At 35.2% G+C, this 22,293-nt stretch overlaps 1 protein-coding gene across 1 annotated transcript in view; it reads left to right on the forward strand.

Moving 5' to 3' along the window:
* Positions 1-19,758, forward strand: part of LOC110450799 (cytochrome P450 3A24-like) — a 28,958-nt gene extending 9,200 nt beyond the window's left edge. Inside the window, exons 3-15 of the mRNA XM_021498509.1 lie at positions 1,661-1,757; positions 2,076-2,128; positions 4,361-4,457; positions 5,045-5,167; positions 5,910-5,998; positions 9,758-9,906; positions 13,422-13,555; positions 14,070-14,202; positions 14,483-14,640; positions 16,778-16,866; positions 17,365-17,502; positions 17,842-18,004; positions 18,328-19,758. Coding sequence (XP_021354184.1) covers positions 1,661-1,757; positions 2,076-2,128; positions 4,361-4,457; positions 5,045-5,167; positions 5,910-5,998; positions 9,758-9,906; positions 13,422-13,555; positions 14,070-14,202; positions 14,483-14,640; positions 16,778-16,866; positions 17,365-17,502; positions 17,842-18,004; positions 18,328-18,399 — 1,495 coding nt within the window. The 3' untranslated portion in view covers positions 18,400-19,758. The remainder of the gene's footprint in view (positions 1-1,660; positions 1,758-2,075; positions 2,129-4,360; positions 4,458-5,044; positions 5,168-5,909; positions 5,999-9,757; positions 9,907-13,421; positions 13,556-14,069; positions 14,203-14,482; positions 14,641-16,777; positions 16,867-17,364; positions 17,503-17,841; positions 18,005-18,327) is intronic.
* Positions 19,759-22,293: the final 2,535 nt, after the last annotated feature.

Below are 22,293 nucleotides of genomic sequence, written 5' to 3' on the forward strand. Positions count from 1 at the left end.
GACCAGTTTTCGGGAACAAAGGCACAATCTTATTGAATTGTTATGTTCCTGAAAATTGGTTGTTGTCCCTGAAAATTGGTTGTTGTTCCTGAAAACTGGTCCATGTCCCGATAACTTGGATATGGTTTTTAAATTTAAATGGTGCTCCGCTAATTTGGAGAGTGTTTCCGTAATTTGGGCCATGCAAATATGATTTAGATTGTACATCATTAAGTTAGCCATGCCTAGATTATTTAGCTGGTACGTCATTAAGTTGGGTCATGAATTTATGATTTAGATTGTGTTTTGTAAAATTCAATGCTAATTGCAGTTTACTGGTATAATAAGGTAGATTAAGTCGTAGAATTGATTTTTTCGTTCTTAAGTGTTTCTCAGTGAGTGTAGCCGTTTGTGTACACACGCTAACTAAACCATTTTTAAAACTTCATTTGTGAATAAAAATACCTCACAAGGTTTTACATACTGTGATAGTATAGTCTTGTTATATTTATCATTAGCTTCCCTCTGAGAAGAAAAACCCTGACCACACTGGACGTTGGTCATCTTATAATCGACTACATACATTTTCTTTGGATGACACCTATCTGGCTGATTTCGCTTGTGTGACAAGTTGGAGAAGCAGATGTCGGCACGTAGGGCGCCTTAATATTGGTGGTCACTTAAGGAAACATCACTTAAAATTACTTTGATGCAGTTAAACGTTAATCTTCCGCAAAAACCTACACACCGGCCGAAAAAATCACACAATGACAAAATAATGTGCTCTAAAGTACAGATACGTTTTGCATCTAAGTGAGAAAAATATAATGAAATAAATAAATTTGATCCACATCATGGCAAAAGCTGAATTGAAAGACTTCTAATGGTTTATTGATATGAAGGAGAACGTATTTTCAGCCTTGTCGTTTTTCTAATAATTGTTAGCTTCAATTATAGCTTTTTGGTATCGACCAAAGTTAAAGGCAACAATTGTATTATTATTATATTCTAAACAATCTGATAAATAGTAATGATCCTGTGACAACATTAAAATGAATTGATGATGTAACTTCGTTATAGTGATATCGCCTATTCTGTGTAGTGATATCAATAAAAATTGAACAGTGCGCCATAATAATGCGTATTATATAGGTATGTGTTTATGATGTGTAAGAAAGTTGCACTAATTTATTTTCATCATCAACTACATTTGTCTCCCGTAAAACATCTTTTTTAAATAATGACTGTTTGCTTGAATGGAATACTTATCATAACTGTTGTTTAAACGGATGGTGATACGAATCCAATATTACATAGGTTCATGTTATTAGTATTATTTTCTATATATGGTGATAAGTTGGTAGGGTGGCACAGTGGAGAGATCTGTAGCGTGCCAATATGTGAAAACAACCCAATATGTGAAAACAACCCAATATGTGAAAACAACCAATATGTGAAAACAGGAAAAGTACGTTAATTTCATTAATTACTGTGTGTGTGTGGATGGTCCACGTTAGAGTTAGCTTGAATAAGTATAATTTACTCACAGTAATTAATGAATTTAGTATATTTTTTCCAGTTTTCACATATTGGCACGCTACAGAGCGCACTCGCCATCCGATCTTACGTGAAAATGTATCGGGTAATCAACTGCCCGACCCTACATTTTCCTACATTGCAGATCCATGTCATGGAACCACGGAATATTTAAGAAGATGGGAGTTGACGGACCTAAACCTCATCTAATATTTGGAAATTTTAAGATGCTCCTTAAACATGTACGTATACATTTATTTAATGAAGAACAATATCCATTTGATGTCGTTAGATTGGGCTATTCATAATCATGACTATTTGGTGGAAGTTCTATGTTTGTATTCAATTATTGCTTGATGTGTGGATTTAGTTTTTATCACGGTGAATTTATTTCAGTATAGTATCCAGGGTAAGAAGGTTTGACTATTGAAAAGGATAAAATATTCTCGAAGCAAAATCCTGAATTCATTTTACATGAAAAAGTAAGAAAAGGAGAAGTATATATGTGTTTGAATCCCTTTCAATATGTCACTCTTGAAGATATGTGGCGTGTATTCCAGGGAGTGGTCAAGACGGATGAGAACATGTACAAGAAATATGGCAAAGTGTTTGGGTAAGTGATCTGCTGATATATATTGTACTTAAAAACAATAGACGAATATATTTGTAACTTATCAAATCATTATCAAGGGACAGTATGCAAGTCATAAGGGATAGATTAAACATGCATCACTACTGAGTTGATCAACAATGTTGGCGATCGTGGAATTTAGATGTTTTATGATAAAAGAAATCATGGTATTGCTATTGAGGTAAAGTACCCTATGTTCGAGTGAAATACATTATGTATATACTGCTAGTCGAATAACAAAATCCCCGTTCTACAAATACAGCTAGGTGAGCTATGAAAAACATAATCTAGGTTCGCCATATAAAGACGGACCTCGATATGTGTTGTGAATTCTTGCATGTGTGTATGTGTACTGGATGCAAGGTATACTGGTTAGTATTGCCTCTTTTGTGAAAGCGTGGAGCTATATAAGCGTTGACTATTGGAAAGCGTTAACCTTCCGAAAAAGCCTACACAACGGCCGAAAAAATCACACAATGACAAAATAATGTGCTCTTAAGAACAAATATGTTTTGCATCTAAGTGAGAAAAATATAATGAAATAAATAAATTTGATCCACATCATGGCAAAAGCTGAGTAGAAAGACTTCTACTGGTTTATTGATATGAAGGAGAACGTATTTTCAGCCTTGTCGTTTCTAATAATTGTTAGATTCAATTATTGCCTTTTGAGTCATATACTTCTCATTTTCTTCCCTTTTCATGTAAAATGAATTCAGGATTTTGCTTCAAGAGTATTTTATCCTTTTCAATAGTCAACGCTTATATATATATATATATATATATATATATTATAGAATAAAGGTTATTATGCCATGATGTGGATCAAATTTATTATTAGAGATTTATTTATATTTTGATCTACATTTTCATTATATAAATAATTATTTATTTCATTATATTTTTCTCACTTAGAAAAAGGCAATAAATAATTGTTGCCTTTAACTTTGGTCGATACCAAAAGGCACAAAATGTATAATATACGTTATAGTGCTACCTCACTGAAATACGATGTCAAAGACGTCATGCAAAGCAATCCGTCTAGTCACATTATACTGACAACGGATGTACCAGTTGTGGCCATTAACCTATGATGAACGTTAAGCAGGAAATAAGAACTACCATTTTGATAGAATTTGGTATATCTCGGCCTGGGAGCAGAACCCATTGCCTTCCTCAACTGGGTGAACATTCAACATAAAAGCCAAAATAAAGGTATTTCCAAGCAAGGCGCTAGGAAACGAAAGACAATTCATCAGTGAAATAGCAAGATTGATTTTGATTAAAACTTTTATCTTCGCTGCAATAACTTATGATTTATTACCACGTGTGAAGATATCACTTTAAGTGTTGTCCAATCAGCACGGTATATTCTTTTCAATGGGTAGATTTTTAGTTTAAATTTAAGATGAGGCGACTGCAAAAAATTGTTTGTTTTGGTGCACCTTTGTAACGTACATTATATACAATTTATATTATTTTGATTTGGAAATTATAACAGATATTAGCAGCAAAAGTTAGAATTGTGTTCATGAACCCGTTCAAAACGGCGCCATTCTATTGGCCAGAAGCATACTAGGATGAAGGGCTACCAAGTATGTTCAAATGAATGACCTTCGTCCATATTAAAGGTCACAGGGATCAAATATGTTGAAATGTTTAAATGACTTCTTCTAAATAACCAAAAGGTCCAGGGTAATGATATTTTGCCAGAAGCATACTGGGATGATGGACTATCAATTTTGTTCAATTGAATGACCATCAAGTTTGTGCGTCTGAATGACCTTGACACTTTCAAGGCCACATCTGGTCAATGGTTTATAAATCTTTAAAAGTCATTTTCTCAATAAACAAACGGTATAGGATGGTGCTATTTGGCAAGCTGCATTCTGGGAAGAAGGGCTATAATCTTGTTCAACTGTATGTCCTTGTTTAACTTTCAAAGTCACAGGGGTGAAATGTGTTCAAATATTTCAACAGGTTATTTTGGTCAACTTTGAGTCAAGACACTGAAATTTTGCCTGCAGCTTTATTTTTAGTCCACTCTCAAGGTTACAGTTGTGAGATTTATACCAGGTGAGCGATGCAGGTTCATTGGGCCTCTTGTTTCATAATGTCACAAAATGATATTTTGACATATCTTATCCTAGTGGTATCAGTAGAATAAAGACTAAATGAGATCTGTGTTGTATTTTGATGTTTTTATTATTACAGCATACATGAAACGTATGTTCCTTCCCTTTTCATCGGTGATCCAGAACTGATAAAGGAAATCTTGGTGAAGAAATTCAAAAGTTTCCCCAACAGGAAGGTATGTACATTTACTTTGATTGTTTTTCCTTTTTATCCGAGTGATCCCTTCATGTTCGAGGAGACGTGCTGACATGCTGTACCCAACTACATTAGCAAATGAGGCTATATATCTGGACACTGTATACCAAAGGTGAGTGAGATCTTCTGTAAAGGTTTCCGATCATATCACAAATGATCAGCTCTCCACATTGAAATTCTAACTGGTATATCTTACATCTTATTTCTTTTCTTGTCTGTTTTGTCTCCCTTCTATGCAGTGGGCTACTGGGCTATCATAGAACATGTTGGAGGACCCTGAGGGAGATAGGCATTTGGCTGAAAAAGGTTTTATCCTCAATAAACAGTTCATTATCATTGTTTTTCACGCACTTGCAGGTATATATTTGGTCAATAGGAAACATTATACCTACATATATTTACCAATATTTTATTGATGAAAAACACTATCAAATTTATGCATTAATATTGTTTTTACAGTTTGTACTTTATGTGAGGATATTGATTATACATAATGTAGTTGACTTTGTGAAAAGTGTGAATAATTTGAACATGCCCGCAACTATTCCGTTTTTTCTGTACTTTTAGAATATTTTGGATGATTTTACCGATCGAACAATGTCTGAATCGATGTCAATTCTAAAAAATGACCGCTGGCGATTTGTCCGGGGTGCCATCTCACCGACGTTTAGTGGCAAAAAGTTGCGACAGGTAAATGTAGTTATCTTTTAAAGTACCACTCATCTTTAAAACAATATTGTTACATTTTCTTTTATACTATTTTGCTTCAAATACGTTATTGTTCCATTACTCAAATTGGCATTTTTAAGAACCTGGTGCGTGTTATTGCAATAACTCAATTGCTATGACCTGACTCCTACGGTTGATTTTTAACGTAATGCCACCTTGTTTATTTAGAAAGTTCAGTACTGTTTACTCTCTTAATAGGATACGGCAGCCAATAATTTGCCCTGAACACACAGGGAAAGACCTAATAATTACATTTAGCATATACTTGTCATGATATGGGTGTTTATGGACCTACCCATATCCACCTGTCACGCGCCATATCCGCTCAGAACGCGCCATATCTGCCCGGCACGCGCCATACCTGCCTGACACGCATCATATCCATTTGAACTCCGCTTCAACAATGTTTAGACAAATTACACCTCAACTCGGTAGTGTACACAATGTTCATTGTGTTTTATTTTACGTAGAATGAGATGATATGAAATATAAATCTTCTGTGTGTTTTATCTGCAATTGCTAATAATTTTGATTTTATAAAGCAGTATATGATGAAAAATGTTACAGTACCAAATGACCATTTCCATAATCTACCCTGTATCAGCCTTCGGGCTGATAAAGGAGTATCGGGCTGATACGGAGTAGGTTAAGGAAATTGTCATATGATTACCTCTAATTAATTAATCGTCTGTTATTATTTCAGATGACACATCTGGTAAATAGTTCGGTTGACAAGCTGTTGGAAAATATTGAACGAAAGGTAGAAGTAGATGAAGACATTGACATGAAAAAGTAAGACAATATGCTAAGATATGTGTAACTTTCTGTTAAGTTAAGGTTTTAATGTGGTTAGCTACCATCTGTGTTATATAATACTGATAGTGTATTATAAGTAATGTAATACTGATAGTGTATTATAAGTAATGTAATACTGATAGTGTTTATAAGTTATGTAATACTGATAGTGTATAATAAGTTATATGATACTTATAATACACTATCAGTATCATATAACTTATCATACACTATCAGTATTACATTACTTATAATACTGATAGTGTATTATAAGTTATGTAATACTGATAGTGTATTATAAGTAATGTAATACTGATAGTGTATAATAAGTTATATGATACTGATAGTGTATTATAAGTTATGTAATACTGATAGTGTATGATAAGCTATATTATACTGATAGTGTATAATAAGTAATAGGATACTGATAGTGTATAATAAGTTATGGGATACTGATAGTGTATAATAAGTTATAAGATACTGATAGTGTAATATAAGTTATTAAATACTGATAGTGTATAATAAGTTAAAGGATACTGATAGTGTATAATAAGTTATATGATACTGATAGTGTATAATAAGTTATAGGATACTGATAGTGTATAATAAGTTATAGAATACTGATAGCGAATAGCAAGTTATAGGATACTGATAGCGTATAAAAAATTATACTGGATGCAAAGATGCATAATGTAATGTTTTTTACCGCATAGAAATAATCAAAATATAGGACTTGTTGGTAAAATACCATTTGTTACATAAATCACTGTAACAACAGGACAAAAAAAGCTTTAGTCAGCGATCCGTTTATCAAACTGAATTGAGCGGGGCGTATATCTCTTGGAGAGAATATGCTCTTCAATTCAAATCCTTACCAGCATGCCTTGACCCACATCGCCAAAGTCAGTGGCTCCTATCGGTTTTTCCATTATCCCAGAGGTTGATTACCTGTATCAATGTCTACTCTCATCGATGTCATGCTAGGTTGATTACCTGTATCAATGTCTGCTCTCATCGATGTCATTCTAGGTTGATTATCCGTATCAATGTCTACTCTCATCGATGTCAGTCTAGGTTGATTACCTGTATCAATGTCTGCTCTCATCGATGTCATTCTAGATTGATTACCTGTATTAATGTTTACTCTCATCTGTATCAATGTCTACTCTCATCGATGGCATTCTAGGTTAATAACCTGTATCAATTATCAATGTCTACTCTCATCGATGTCACTCTAAATTGATTACCTGTATCAATGTCTTCTCTCATCGATGTCATTCTAGATTGATTACCTGTATCAGTATCTACTCATTGATGTCATTCTAAATTGATTACATTATCAATGTCTACTCTCATCGATGTCACTCTAAATTGATTACCTGTATCAATGTCTGCTCTCATCGATGTCATTCTAGGTTGATTACCTGGATCAATGTCTACTCTCATGATGTCATTCTAGATTGATTACCTGTATCAATATCTACTCTCATCGATGTCATTCTGGATTGATTACCTGTATCAATGTCTACTCCCATCGATGTCATTCTAGGTTGATTACCTTTATCAATGTCTACTCTCATCGATGTCATTCGAGATTGATTACCTGTATCAATATCTACTCTCATCGATGTCATTCTAGATTGATTACCTGTATTAATGTTTACTCTCATCTGTATCAATGTCTACTCTCATCGAGGTCATTCTAGGTTGATTACCTGTATCAATTTCTACTCTCATCGATGTCATTCTAGGTTAATAACCTGTATCAATGTCTACTCTCATGGATGTCATTCTAGGTTGATTACCTGTATCAAAGTCTACTCTCATCGATGTCATTCTAGGCTGATTACCTGTATCAATGTCTACTCTCATGATATCATTCTAGATTGATTACCTGTATCAATGTCTACTCCCATCGATGTCATTCTAGGTTGATTACCTGTATCAAAGTCTACTCTCATCGATGTCATTCTAGGCTGATTACCTGTATCAATGTCTACTCTCATGATGTCATTCTAGGTTGATTGCCTGTATCAATTTCTACGCTCATCGATGTCATTCTAGGTTGATTACCTGTATCAAAGTCTACTCTCATCGATGTCATTCTAGGTTGATTACCTGTATCAATGTCTACGCTCATCGATGTCATTCAAGGTTGATTACCTGTATCAATGTCTACTCTAATCGATGTCAATCTAGGTTAATAACCTGTATCAATGTCTTCTCTCATCGATGTCATTCTAGGTTGATTATCTGTATTAATGTCTACTCTCATCGATGTCATTCTCGGTTGATTACCTGTATCAATGTCTACTCCCATCGATGTCATTCTAGGTTGATTACCTTTATCAATGTCTACTCTCATCGATGTCATGCTAGGTTGATTACCTGTATCAATGTCTCCTCTCAGCGATGTCATTCTAAATTGATTACCTGTTTCAATGTCTACTCTCATCGATGTCATTCAAGGTTGATTACCTGTATCAATGGCTACTCTCATCGATGTCATTCTAGGTTGATTACCTTTATCAATGTCTACTCTCATCGATGTCACTCTAAATTGATTACCTGTATCAATGTCTCCTCTCAGCGATGTCATTCTAAATTGATTACCTGTTTCAATGTCTACTCTCATCGATGTCATTCTCGGTTGATTACCTGTATCAATGTCTACTTTCATCGATGTCATTCTAGGTTGATTACCTTTATCAATGTCTACTCTCATCGATGTCACTCTAAATTGATTACCTGTATCAATGTCTTCTCTCATCGATGTCATTCTAGATTGATTACCTGTATCAATATCTACTCTCATCGATGTCATTCTAGATTGATTACCTGTATCAATGTCTACTCTCATCGATGTCATTCTAGGTTAATAACCTGTATCAATGTCTACTCTCATCGATGTCATTCTAGATTGATTACCTGTATCAATATCTACTCATTGATGTCATTCTAAATTGATTACCTTATCAATGTCTACTCTCATCGATGTCATTCTAAATTGATTACCTGTATCAATGTCTACTCTTATCGATGTCATTCTAGATTGATTACCTGTATTCATGTTTCCTCTCATCGATGTCATTCTAGGTTGATTACCTGTATCAATGTATACTCTCATCGATGTCATTCTAGGTTGATTACCTGTATCAATGTATACTCTCATCGATGTCATTCTAGGTTGATTATCTGTATCAATGTCTACTCTCATCGATGTCATTCGAGATTGATTACCTGTATCAATATCTACTCATTGTTGTCATTCTAAATTGATTACCTTATCAATGTCTACTCTCATCGATGTCACTCTAGATTGATTACCTGTATTAATGTTTACTATTCTAGGTTGATTACCTGTATCAATGTCTACTCTCATCGATGTCAGTCTAAATTGATTACCTGTATCAATATCTACTCTCATCGATGTCATTCTAGATTGATTACCTGTATCAATGTCTACTCTCATCGATGTCATTCTAGATTGATTACCTGTATTAATGTTTACTCTCATCGATGTCATTCTAGGTTGATTACCTGTATCAATGTCTACTCTCATCGATGTCATTCTAGGTTGATTATCTGTATCAATGTCCACTCTCATCGATGTCATTCTAGATTGATTACCTGTATCAATGTCTACCCTCATCGATGTCATTCTTGATTGATTACCTATATCAATGTCTTCTCTTATCGATATCATTCTAGATTGATTACCTGTATCAATGTTTACTCTCATCGATGTCATTCTAGATTCGTAGGACGTTTTACCACTGATATGGTTGCAAGTACCATTTTCGGTCTTGACGTGGAAAGGCAATATGATAAAGAAGATTCTTTCACCAGACATGCCCAAACTCTATTTACCGTGGACAAGCTTGGCTCTTTTGTCTCAATTATTTGTGAGTATGATTTGTTTTGTTTAATAAAACATTCAATTTTCATTAAAATTCATTCAGTTACTGCGAAATCATTACTTTTTGTGGGATTATTAATTTCGCTGATTTCGGAGGTAATCTTCAACAACAAATGCACAGGTCCAGGAAGTAATTACAAGTTTGATATGAAACAATTTTCCGTTCGAGTGTGAACTCGTAATCCACGAATTCATTTACTCAATGTCCCTGCAGGTAGGGCGTAAGAATTGTACCTGCTGCTCCATTGCATGATCGTAAGAGGCGACTAAATTTGGGATCTTATCTTTTCTCTTCTTTCTTAACAACCCTTTTCTATCTACTGTCTCTCTTGACAATGCCTCACTTTTGGCCTTTAGTTGAGCGTTCGCCCCTGTGAGTAATGCTTTGGGTTCTGTCCCCTGGCCGCGACATACCAGAGTCTGTAAAAATGGTAGTTTCTACTCCAGCTTAACGCTCAGCAATTTAGTAGTGAGACGACTGTTTCGCCCATTGTCAGTATAATGTGACCGAGTGGGGTGTCCTGTTTGGTGTCTTCAGCAGTATGTTTCAGTGAGGTAGCACTATAAAGTCGGCATCAGTTCCGCGCTATAACAAGGAGACAAACACGAACATATCACAGCCTCCCAAAACATACACACATACACTACATGCATGGATCTTGCACACAGGGGAGGCCGTCCTTAAATGATCATAGCTGTTGATAGGACGTTAAACAATACTAAACCAAATCAAACCAAACCAACTAAACCAAACCAATCATGTACCCACGAAATGGTATTTTGTCGAGAAAAAACGAAACCCGGTTTACTAAAACAAGTTAAGAGCTGGTTTTTATCCCTTGTTATGATTTATTTACATTTCCACCGCTTCCATTCCAAACATACGCCTTACTAAAACAATCTACGTTCAATAGGGCTATGAATGCAATACGATCATATCGGATTTCACAGAACACAAATATTTTAGCGTCTACGATACGAACAATACTGTAATAAAGCATAACATGTACTTCGTGCACCGGTCTTTTAATATTATCCCATGAGTGGTGTCGGAGGAGGTAAAATGTTGAAGTCAGCAGTGATAGAGGGAGTTAAGAGCTGGTTTTTATCCCTTGTTATGATTTATTTACATTTCCACCGCTTCCATTCCAAACATACGCCTTACTAAAACAATCTACGTTCAATAGGGCTATGAATGCAATAGGATCAGCACTATTTAAACGCTTTTCTTTCCGAGTTTTATGGAATATTTGTTTAGCTAACTACAAATTGAGAATGTAAATATACGTATTAAACGATATTTTTTCAATGTCAATAAAGGTGGCAAAATCTGAATGAAGCACGTGGTTGTTCATACTGATGTACGTGCATTTAAATCTGGTTTTCAATTTTGCTAGATTAACGAAGAAAATAGCATTTCAGATCACAATTCACTTTATGAACCGAAATCGATTAGTAATACGAACATGACCAAATGTTATCAAATGTATCGCGGAAGTCATGTTTGACAATAGCTTGGATTTTTTGACGAGAACTTGTCTTTTTCATCAGAAATCAGTGGTAATAATATATTTTTGTATATCAGTATGATAAGTTTTTTGGACGGAAAAAAAAATAATATCATGCAAAAATTATAACGAATCTTCTCTTCTGCCTTACCATAGGCCAGTATTATTAACTCGGAATCAAATTCTCTTTAAATCACTCTCCTTCCGTTTCCTGATTCGTGCGAAAGGTCGCTATCAGTGTCACATAGCTCAAATAATATCACCACAAACGAAATGTCTTTCCAGTTTTCATAAAGTGACGTGCAACTAGATTATCGTGTTTATGTTTATTTGATGTCTGAAGGGTAACTAGATTCTCGTGTTTATGTTAATTGGATGTCTGAAGGGTAACTATATTTCCGTGTTAATGTTAATTTGATGTCTGAAGGGTAACTAGATTCTCGTGTTTATGTTGATTTGATGTCTGAAGGGGAACTAGATTCTCGTGTTTATGGTAATTTGTTGTCTGAAGGGTCACTATATTTCCGTGTTTATGTTAATTTGATGTCTGAAGGGTAACTAGATTATCGTGTTTATGTTGATTTGATGTCTGAAGGGGAACGAGATTCTCGTGTTTATGGTAATTTGATGCTGAAGGGTAACTAGATTCTCGTGTTTATGTTGATTTGATGTCTGAAGGGTAACTAGATTCTCGTGTTTATGTTAATTTGATGTCTGAAGGGTAACTAGATTCTCGTGTTTATGTTTATTTGATGTCTGAAGGGTAACTAGATTCTCGTGTTTATGTTAATTTGATGTCTGAAGGGTAACTAGATTCTCGTGTTTATGTTTATTTGATGTCTGAAGGGGAACTAGATTCGCGTGTTTATGGTAATTTGATGTCTGAAGGGTCACTATATTTCCGTGTTTATGTTAATTTGATGTCTGAAGGGTAACTAGATTCTCGTATTTATGTTGATTTAATGTCTGAAGGGTAACTAGATTCTCGTGTTTATGTTAATTTGATGTCTGAAGGGCAACTAGATTCTCTTGTTTATGTTAATTTGATGTCTGAAGGGTAACTAGATTCTGGTGTTTATGTTAATTTGATGTCTGAAGAGTAACTAGATTCTCTTGTTTATGTTAATTTGATGTCTGAAGGGTAACTAGATTCTCTTGTTTATGTTAATTTGATGTCTGAAGGGTAACTATATTTTCGTGTTTATATAAATCTTGATGTCTGAAGTATCACTAGATTATATTGATGTCTGACGTAACACTAGATTATATTGATGTCTGACGTATCACTAGATTATCGTGTTGATATAAATCTTGATTTCTGACGTATCACTAGATTATATTGATGTCTGACGTAACACTAGATTATATTGATGTCTGACGTATCACTAGATTATCGTGTGGATATAAATCTTGATGTCTGACGTATTACTGGATTATCGTGTTGATATAAATCTTGATGTCTGACGTATCACTAGATTATCGTGTTGATATAAATATTGATGTCTGACGTATCACTAGATTATCGTGTTGATATAAATTTTGATGTCTGATGTATCACTAGATTATATCGATGTCTGACGTATCACTAGATTATAGTGTTGATATAAATATTGATGTTTGACGTATCACTAAATTATCGTGTGGATATAAATCTTGATGTCTAATGTACCACTATATTGCCGTGTTGATATAAATATTGATGTCTGACGTATCACTAGATTATCGTGTTGATATAAATCTTGATGTCTGACCTATCACTAGATTATCATGTTGATATAAATATTGATGTCTGACATATCACTAGATTATCGTGTTGATATAAATATTGATGTCTGACGTATCACTAAATTATCGTGTGCATAAAAATCTTGATGTCTAATGTATCACTATGTTCCCGTGTTGATTTTTTGTAGAGTTACTAGAGTATTTAACAGGCGAAGTTGCTATTTTCATCTCTCAATATAATTTTGTTCTATGATTTGTTTGATTCCAGATCTTGCTCGTTTTCTGGCTTGGATTTTGTTATATATAAATCGCTATGGAAAAGGCAGCATACAACAGAAAGCATTCCGATTTTTTCTACAGACCACAGAGAAGGCCATAGAAGAAAGAAGAGAAAGTTTAGGGGTATGTTTGAAGCTGAAGAATTAAGGGAATAAGCTAAAACATATGCTTATATATAATGTTCTTTATACATATGTATATTTGCAATATATTTAATATATACATAAAGATGTTTTTTGGGGAATATATTCAAAGATGAATAAGGAGTAGCATGCATGTATATAATAAAGTCTCCAAAACAATATTCCTTTGATTTTGTTATTTAATGATAACTTGGTATTTTATCACGCTTCACAAATTACCATGGTACATGTACAATGGTGCTATTCACTACGCTGCCTTGCTGTTATGGTGGTTGCGCCTGTCGTCATAGATATGCAGATAAAAGGATCAATAGATATTCAGTATTTCAATGATATGAAAGTAGAGAACAAATATATTACAAACATAACTCACATTTCATTTCTCGACGAACCAAAGATTAAATTAATTTTCTTTTCAGTAAAAATTAAAAAAGAAACAGCAATGTCCTCGAGGTGTACTGAAGAATTTAAATCCTCCCATTTATTTTCTCCAGAAATACAGCGATTTTCTTGGAATATTGGTCGATAGCGAAGCCAAGAAACTTGAAGAAAAGCACGATGAAGCGGCTGGTGTACGTACAGAGAAAGAAGATAATCAAACATCCCCAAAACAGTGGACTAGAAAGAGTAAGGATACTTATGAGAAAACGCTGACTTTCTAGTCCAGGATGCTGCAAATACCGTATCTTAAACTTTCTACGAAAGCTAGCGTCATTCAACCCGATGAAACAAAGTCGCCCCAGACGAAAGCAAGGATGGCAATTGTTTTTCGATTTTTACAATATGCAATATTGCCCCAAAATACATGTTTAAAAAATGAGTTTAGGCTCGTTTAAGTATTCTCCCATTCTTTGTAAAGCTGTGGTATTTCCTAATTGGATTGCCCTTTGTGTGTTTGATGTTTCAGAACTCACTGATTCAGAGATCATATCGCAAGCTCTTATGCTCATGTTTGCTGGTTATCACACGATAACAAACCAACTGTGTTTCATCTTGTATCACCTGGCTATCTACCCGGACATATGTGACAAGCTCCTTCAGGAAATCGACGAGAACCTCAATGGGGTAGGTAACATATATAGGTGTGAAGTGCTGTCCCCGTGTACTTTTCATTGTTTCTTTTTGTTTAGTTCGTAATCGAGTTAATGATAAAACGTTTCGACAGATGAACTATTGAGTGCAGCCGGTAATACTTTACCTATCACGGGTTTTAATAAAACGTGAACACAGGCATCATTACATAGCACGCCGAAAACCATTTGCAGTTAAACATGTGTTATTAGATTCCGTTGACCTTCGAGAAAAAGTTCTTGTCGAAACAAAAAATATATTTCTACAATTTTAAACTGTGAAAGCTGTTGGTCCTTTTCGACAGATATGAGTCACAATAATCACTTTTAATATTCAGTTTGATGTTAGTATTTTTCCATTAAGTTTAGGTCATAAGCTCACCTGGCCCGAAGGGCCAAATGATCTTATGCCGTGGTCCGGCGTCCAGCGTCAAGAGTTTACTTAAAAAACTTTTTCTTAATAACCAGGGTGGTGATATTTGGCCAGAAGCATACTGGGACAAAGGGCTACAAATTTTGTTTAAATGAATGACCTTCAACCATATTCAAGGTCACAGGGGTAATATATGTCTTTGACTCAAGACACTGATATTTTGCATGTAGCTGTATTTTAGTCCACATTTAAGTTTACAATTGTGAGATAAATACCAGGTGAGCGATGCAGACCCGTTGGGCCTCTTGGTTTTATTATGTCTCCCCTTCGAATGAAGGGAGACATATTGTATAAGTACTGGTTCTTCCTCTTCTGTTTTTCTTCTGGTTCTTTTCCTTCTGATTTTTCTAATCGCAACTTGTCCGGGCCATAAATTTTAAACCGTTAAAGATATCTTGATGAAACTTAGAGTATACCTACATCACCTACAGAAGGTGTGCAGTGCAATAGTATTAGGTATCGTGCCCAAATATACACAGATGTATGGCCCTTTGCTTATTTTTAATACCGAAGTTTGCCCACGGCATAATTGATAAACCGTTAAAGATATCTTAATCAAACTTGAAGTATACCTGCATCACCCACAGAAGGTGTACAGTGCACTGAGATTAGGTATCGTGCCCCACTATATACAGAGTTGTGGCCCTTTGTTTACTTTTAATACCGAAGTTTGTAAAAAGTTTCAAGTTATTTGACCTACCTTGATCAAACTTACCATATTCATGTATCTTAGGAAGGCGGAATCTCTCGCACTAAAATCGGGTCGCTGGCCCCACTATATATAGATTTATGGCCCTTTGTTTATTTTGTATATCTAAGTTTGTCCACAGCATAACTCTTAAACCGTTAAAGACATCTTAATCAAGCTTGAAGTTTACCTGCATCACCCACAGAAGGTGTCCAGTGCACTGAAATTAGGTCTCGTGATCCACTTTATATAGAGTTATGGCCCTTTGTTTATTATTAATACCGAAGTTTGTCCACGGCATAACTTCCATATTATTTCACCTACGTTGACCAAACTTGCTATAGTTATGTTTCTTGGGCAATAGGAGTGTCGAATTCTTAATTCGGGATTCGTGCCCCACTCTATAAAAAAAGATATGGCCTTTTGTTATTTTTTTTATACCGAAGTTTGTCTATTGGCTAATAAGGGGAGACATATGTCTTTGTTCACAAAAACAAGTTTCTAGTTTTACATTTGTTTTTGGGACCTAATGTTCTTTCTTGTGTTGATGGACTGTTAAGCATGTGATACTAATAATATTAATAAAACCGTATCACAAAACAAAAAAAGGACAACAAAACGTAACAAGCTTTAAGCTACTTGTACATCATTTAGAATGTTGGTTTTCGTTGCTATAAGTGATACATAGAAAGTTCTTGTGATGTTGGTTTAATATAATTATAATATAAAACGTTGTTGTGATGTAGTTGTTTCACTCTCTAACGAGCTGATACAAAGATAATGTCATTATGCATGTTATAAATAAATCACCTGTATGGTGGCGTTATTAAATAAAAGGTTTGATATTTCTCTGTCAACACCACACAGGAGTAATAGATTATATTAGTCTTCCTTTCAGGTTAGTGTCTCCATATTTCTTTTTGCAATCCTTCATATCAACATTTTCGTTTATTTTACGTTGACGTTGTTGATATTTTTATTTTATTTATTGTTTTTGACGTGTTAATGTAGGAGGTCCCCACCTACGATACAGTTGGTAAGCTTACCTACCTGGAGATGTGTATTAATGAGACAATGAGACTCTTTCCTGCTGCAAACAGGTACGATATTGATTCTTCTCGTTAGTTCTTCTTATTAGTTATTGTTTATAAGTGATATACCTCTATTTTATAATTTACTGAACATTAAAAGGTAACTCCTAACTGTCTTCTTGCTTTTGCCGTGACTTCACTTTCCATAGATTAAGTATTTTATCTAATGTGTGTTGAACGTTAGTGAGCCTAATCCCTTGAAATTCCGAGGATAATGTTTGTTAAAAATACGTAAAACATTAGTCTTTGAGAGCTTGGATTAAAATACAAACCATGACCACATGTTTAATGTGGTACCTAGTTGTAGGTTAAGATTCACCAGACAGAAATATATGGATTTTTTTAGGTAATAGTTAAACGTACACATTTTTGTAAAAGTATGTGTACTTTATGATGACGTCACAATTCAAATTGCCTGAAGAGCCCGTATATCTGCGATATTTAGTTTTTAGTGGTTTGTTTTATATATTTATTATGTAGAATGTGTCTTTGTGATACATCATATAGGCTTACGCGTGAGGCTTCGAATGACGTCACCATCGGTAATATCAACATTCCAAAAGGTTTGGTAATACACATACCCGCGGGAGCCATACACAAGGACCCACAGTACTGGTCAGAGCCAGAAACATTCAACCCCGAGAGGTAGGTAGACTCAGTCTCATTTTGATGTGAGGTTCAACGTTATTTAGTAAATGTTCATCTTCTATGTTATTTTGATTTACAATGGAGCGTATTCTTCTCAATGAAGACTTGTTGGATTCTGCAACAAATCAATGATATTTTACAAATTCTGCAGTATTTTCCGAAATGTACTGTTCTAAAACGATCATTACAAAATATAGCATGCTGAGAACCTTTCCAAGGTACCAGATTATAACTCAATCGGGTGTGTGAAAATATCTAATTCGATATAGCCGGGCAATGTACAAAGTCTTCGCAAAAATGAGATGCATCTCCAGAATACTTTTATTTTCACCGAAGGTTCACACCAGAAGCTAAAGCTAGCAGGATTCCCTTTGTTTTTCTGCCATTTGGGGACGGACCTCGAAATTGTATTGGGATGAGGTTAGCCCTCCTGGAATTAAAGATTGCTGTTGGTAGAATTCTTCAGACATACAGGCCTGTCAAATGTTCCAAGACAGAGGTAACTTGACACCGAACACATGTTGTGCTCCGTCCTGTTTCTGGGTACATTTCATAAATGAACACATTTTCATACAAACAGTGGTAATAAGTTTTTAAACTTTTCCTAGAATAAATTTAAAATTCAAAATGGAATATTATCTATAACATTGTCTTACATTCCTTTTCTTACTATAATGTTAAATTGCAAAAAACAGTAATCGTTAACTGTTGCATCCATTTTTTAATGTATTTTATTATTTGAAAATGATGTTTAATAAAAGAGAGACACGTCAGCTAATTTTAGATGCTGCTATCTTTCTCTGCATATTATTTTAATTTCAGGTTCCAATCAAGATTTCCAACCTAGGAAACATTCCTGTTGGATTGTTCCTAAAATTTGAAAAGAGGAACTGAGATCCAGATGAACTTATGCTGTAGACCACAGTTGTACTGGTGACATTGAATGATTTGTCTGTTATAAATGACAAGTAGTAATTCTGGGGAAAATTAGTGTTTTATATAGATATTTGTATCTGTATAGTGAATTCCAGTTAATTATAATGGTGCTTGTAATTTCTTAAACGGTCAAGAACTTGTTCCTTTGTCCAACCTTTTTATCGTTGGCTATTTACATGTAGTATAAGTTACCAAACTTTTGTTATTGACAACCACACAGGCCAATGTAAACAAAAGAACAGATGATATATCTGTCCATGTAAGAGAGGAGTCAATCGCATTATTGATTATTTACATCAACATATTTTAGCAAGCAGCTAAAGATAACAAAATGAAGATCGGTTTGTGGTAAGTTGTGACTCGCTTGTGGTTTACTCGACAGTGATGTCTCTGCCACCACTAGCCGTTACTCGGACGTGGGTTACTCGTCGTTGATGTCTCTGCCACCACTAGCCGTTACTCGGACGTGGGTTACTCGTCGTTGATGTCTCTGCCACCACTAGCCGTTACTCGGACGTGGGTTATTCGACATTGATGTCTCTGTCACCAGTAGTCGTTACTCGTACGAGATTTACTCGACATTGATGTCTCTGCCACCACTAGCCGTTACTCGGACGTGGGTTATTCGACATTGATGTCTCTGTCACCAGTAGACGTTACTCGGACGTGGTTTACTCGACATTGATGTCTCGGTCACCAGTAGCCGTTACTTGGACGAGATTTACTCGACATTGATGTCTCTGCCATCACTTGCCGTTACTCGGACGTGGTTTACTCGACATCGATGTCTCTGTCACCAGTAGCCGTTACTCGGACGTGGTTTACTCGACATTGATGTTTCTGCCATCACTTGCCGTTACTCGGACGTGGGTAACTCGTCGTTGATGTTTATGAAATCTACAAATGTTCGGTTTTCACGCGCATTTTCAGTTGCAATTAATACCGAATCACATAACACAAAATACGTGTTAAAATTTGTTGACGTTTTAGTAACATTTAAAAATCAGTAATTGTTCTCAGTAATATTAGAATAATTTAAACGTTGTATTCTAATTTGAAAGTTGTAGTATCATTGGTGTGTCCCGTGATTTGTATGTGCTTTGATTACAATGTATAAATTTACTATCGGTATTCAATGATGATTTTTATGTACATTTTGTATTACTGTCATTTTTTATCACTATAAATTACCTTTATTTGGATTTCTCATTTATACGTTAAATATCATACTTTGCGAAATGTATGTGTCTGGAAATGAATTACATATACATGTAATTCAAATACATTGGATGCAGTTATCAATACATTTTCAATTATAAGCAATACTGAATTTCGTTTGTTTTCCTTTTGTTTAAGTATGTTGCTGCCATACTGTACATAATTTAACTAAATGACGTCGGACAATGTTCACGACATGGGGGTCAAGTGTACACATGTGTTATCAGTTAAATAAAAGGGTAGTGATTCAGGAAGTACAAAAACAAACAAAAAACAGGCAGAGAAAATTGAAGTTTCAACAAACCGTAATGTGAGCACAAAATTGATTAAACTAGGGCAAGTGATGAACGAATAAATAATCCCAAAGAGACCCTTGAATAAGGTACAAAGGGAATAAAACGAGGTGTTTAGGAAAGGTAAGCGTCTTTCTGCTTCAACGTAGACACCCGCCATGTAAATCTAGGTTAAACGTTAGTAACGTCACATCATCATAGCAAGAAATGTGGTAGTGACTGTAAAACAAAGCACACATTACACGTAATCAACACCAACCTTCATATCCCACACACACGAGACAAAGCACACGTTACACGTAATCAACATCTACCTTCATATCACACACACACGAGACAAAGCACACATTACACGTAATCAACATCTACCTTCATATCACACACACACACATAACAAAGCACACATTACACGTAAGCAACACCAACCTTCATTTCACCCACACACGAGACAAAGCACACATTACACGTAAGCAACACCAACCTTGATTTCACACACACACGAGACAAAGCACACATCACACGTTAGCAACACCAACCTTCATATCACACACACACGAGACAAAGCAAACATTACACGTAATCAACATCTACCTTCATATCACACACACAAGAGACAAAGCACACATTACACGTAATCAACACCAACTTTCATATCCCACACACACGAGACAAAGCACACATTAAACGTAATCAACATCTATCTTCATATCACACACACACATAACAAAGCACACATTACACGTAATCAACACCTACCTTCATATCACACACACACGAGACAAAGCACACATTACACGTAATCAACATCTATCTTCATATCACACACACACATAACAAAGCACACATTACACGTAAGCAACACCAACCTTGATTTCACACACACACGAGACAAAGCACACATTACACGTAATCAACACCTACCTTCATATCACACACACACGAGACAAAGCACACGTTACACGTAATCAACATCTACATTCATATCCACCACACACGAGACAAAGCACACATTACACGTAATCAACGTCTATCTTCATATCACACACACACATAACAAAGAACACATTACACGTAAGCAACACCAACCTTGATTTCACACACACACGAGACAAAGCACACATTACACGTAATCAACATCAACCTTCATATCCCACACACACGAGACAAAGCACACGTTACACGTAATCAACAATCATGACAAGTTCTTTTTATACAACAAATAAGAGTTTCTATGTAACGTGTCGATAACTAGTTCGATATGTACACTGTCACCTTCATCATAAAAATGATCAGTGAAGTGTATGCAAACACAGATATGTAAAATGTGTACGAGTTGTCCACAAAACCGATGTCGATTTCGGCTATGCTGTAAGCGTATGTTGTTATAGTAAAATTATATGTACCGAAATGACTTTATTTAGCTAAGCTTTGTTTAATACTTGGCCATAAAGAAACCGTCGCATAATCCATACTTACCAACCCGTAGAAAATGTTTAGAAATAATCAACACCAACCTTCATATCACACACACAATCAAACCATATTTCCTAATAAGACCATCATGTCGACTATAAGACTTTTCCATAGTCAAGGTAAGAAGTATACTGATTGGAGTCATTTTCTACAGTTATATCCGTTGTCAAAACATTTTCCGATACGTTTGTAAGAACAGTTATTTAAAAATTCAGTATTTGAAAACAGGGGGAAGATCGAGAAAGAAACAGAAAATTTAAGGTGTCGAACTTGGGAACTATCCACTGCAAAAACTCCATTTTACCAATGTTGTTACCAAGGAATTTGACATTTATATAAAGTAGATCTAGAGAAATAGATATTTCCATAATGCCAAAGGTCCTGATATTTGACCAGCATATACCTGGGATGGATTGCTGTAAAACGTCTTCATATTAATTACCCTAGGTTCAAAGTCAAGGGATCAAATGTGTAAAAATGGTAGAGCAAAATTTTAAAAGTAATAAAAACGAGATCTCAGAGGGATCTTGGCGCCCACCACTGTACCATCTTTATTAGTTTATGTCAGTTTGGTCTTTTCTCTTCTTTCGACTAAATTTGGGATCTTATCTTTTCTCTTCTTCATAAACAACTTTCTTCTTCCTTATGTCTTCCTTGACAATGCTTCACTTTTGGCCTTTAGTTGAGCGTTCGCCCCCGTGAGGAATGCTTTGGGTTCTGTCCCCTGAGACATACCAGAGACTGTAAAAATGGTAGTTTCCACTCCTGTTTAACACTCCGCAGTATAGGAGTGGAACGACTGGTTTGCCCGTTGTCAGTATAATTTGACCAGGTGGGGTGTCCTACTGGCTGTCTTTGGCAGTATGTT

Source organism: Mizuhopecten yessoensis, unplaced genomic scaffold, assembly GCF_002113885.1.
Source record: "Mizuhopecten yessoensis strain PY_sf001 unplaced genomic scaffold, ASM211388v2 scaffold5519, whole genome shotgun sequence".
NCBI classification, from domain to species: Eukaryota; Metazoa; Mollusca; class Bivalvia; order Pectinida; family Pectinidae; genus Mizuhopecten; species Mizuhopecten yessoensis.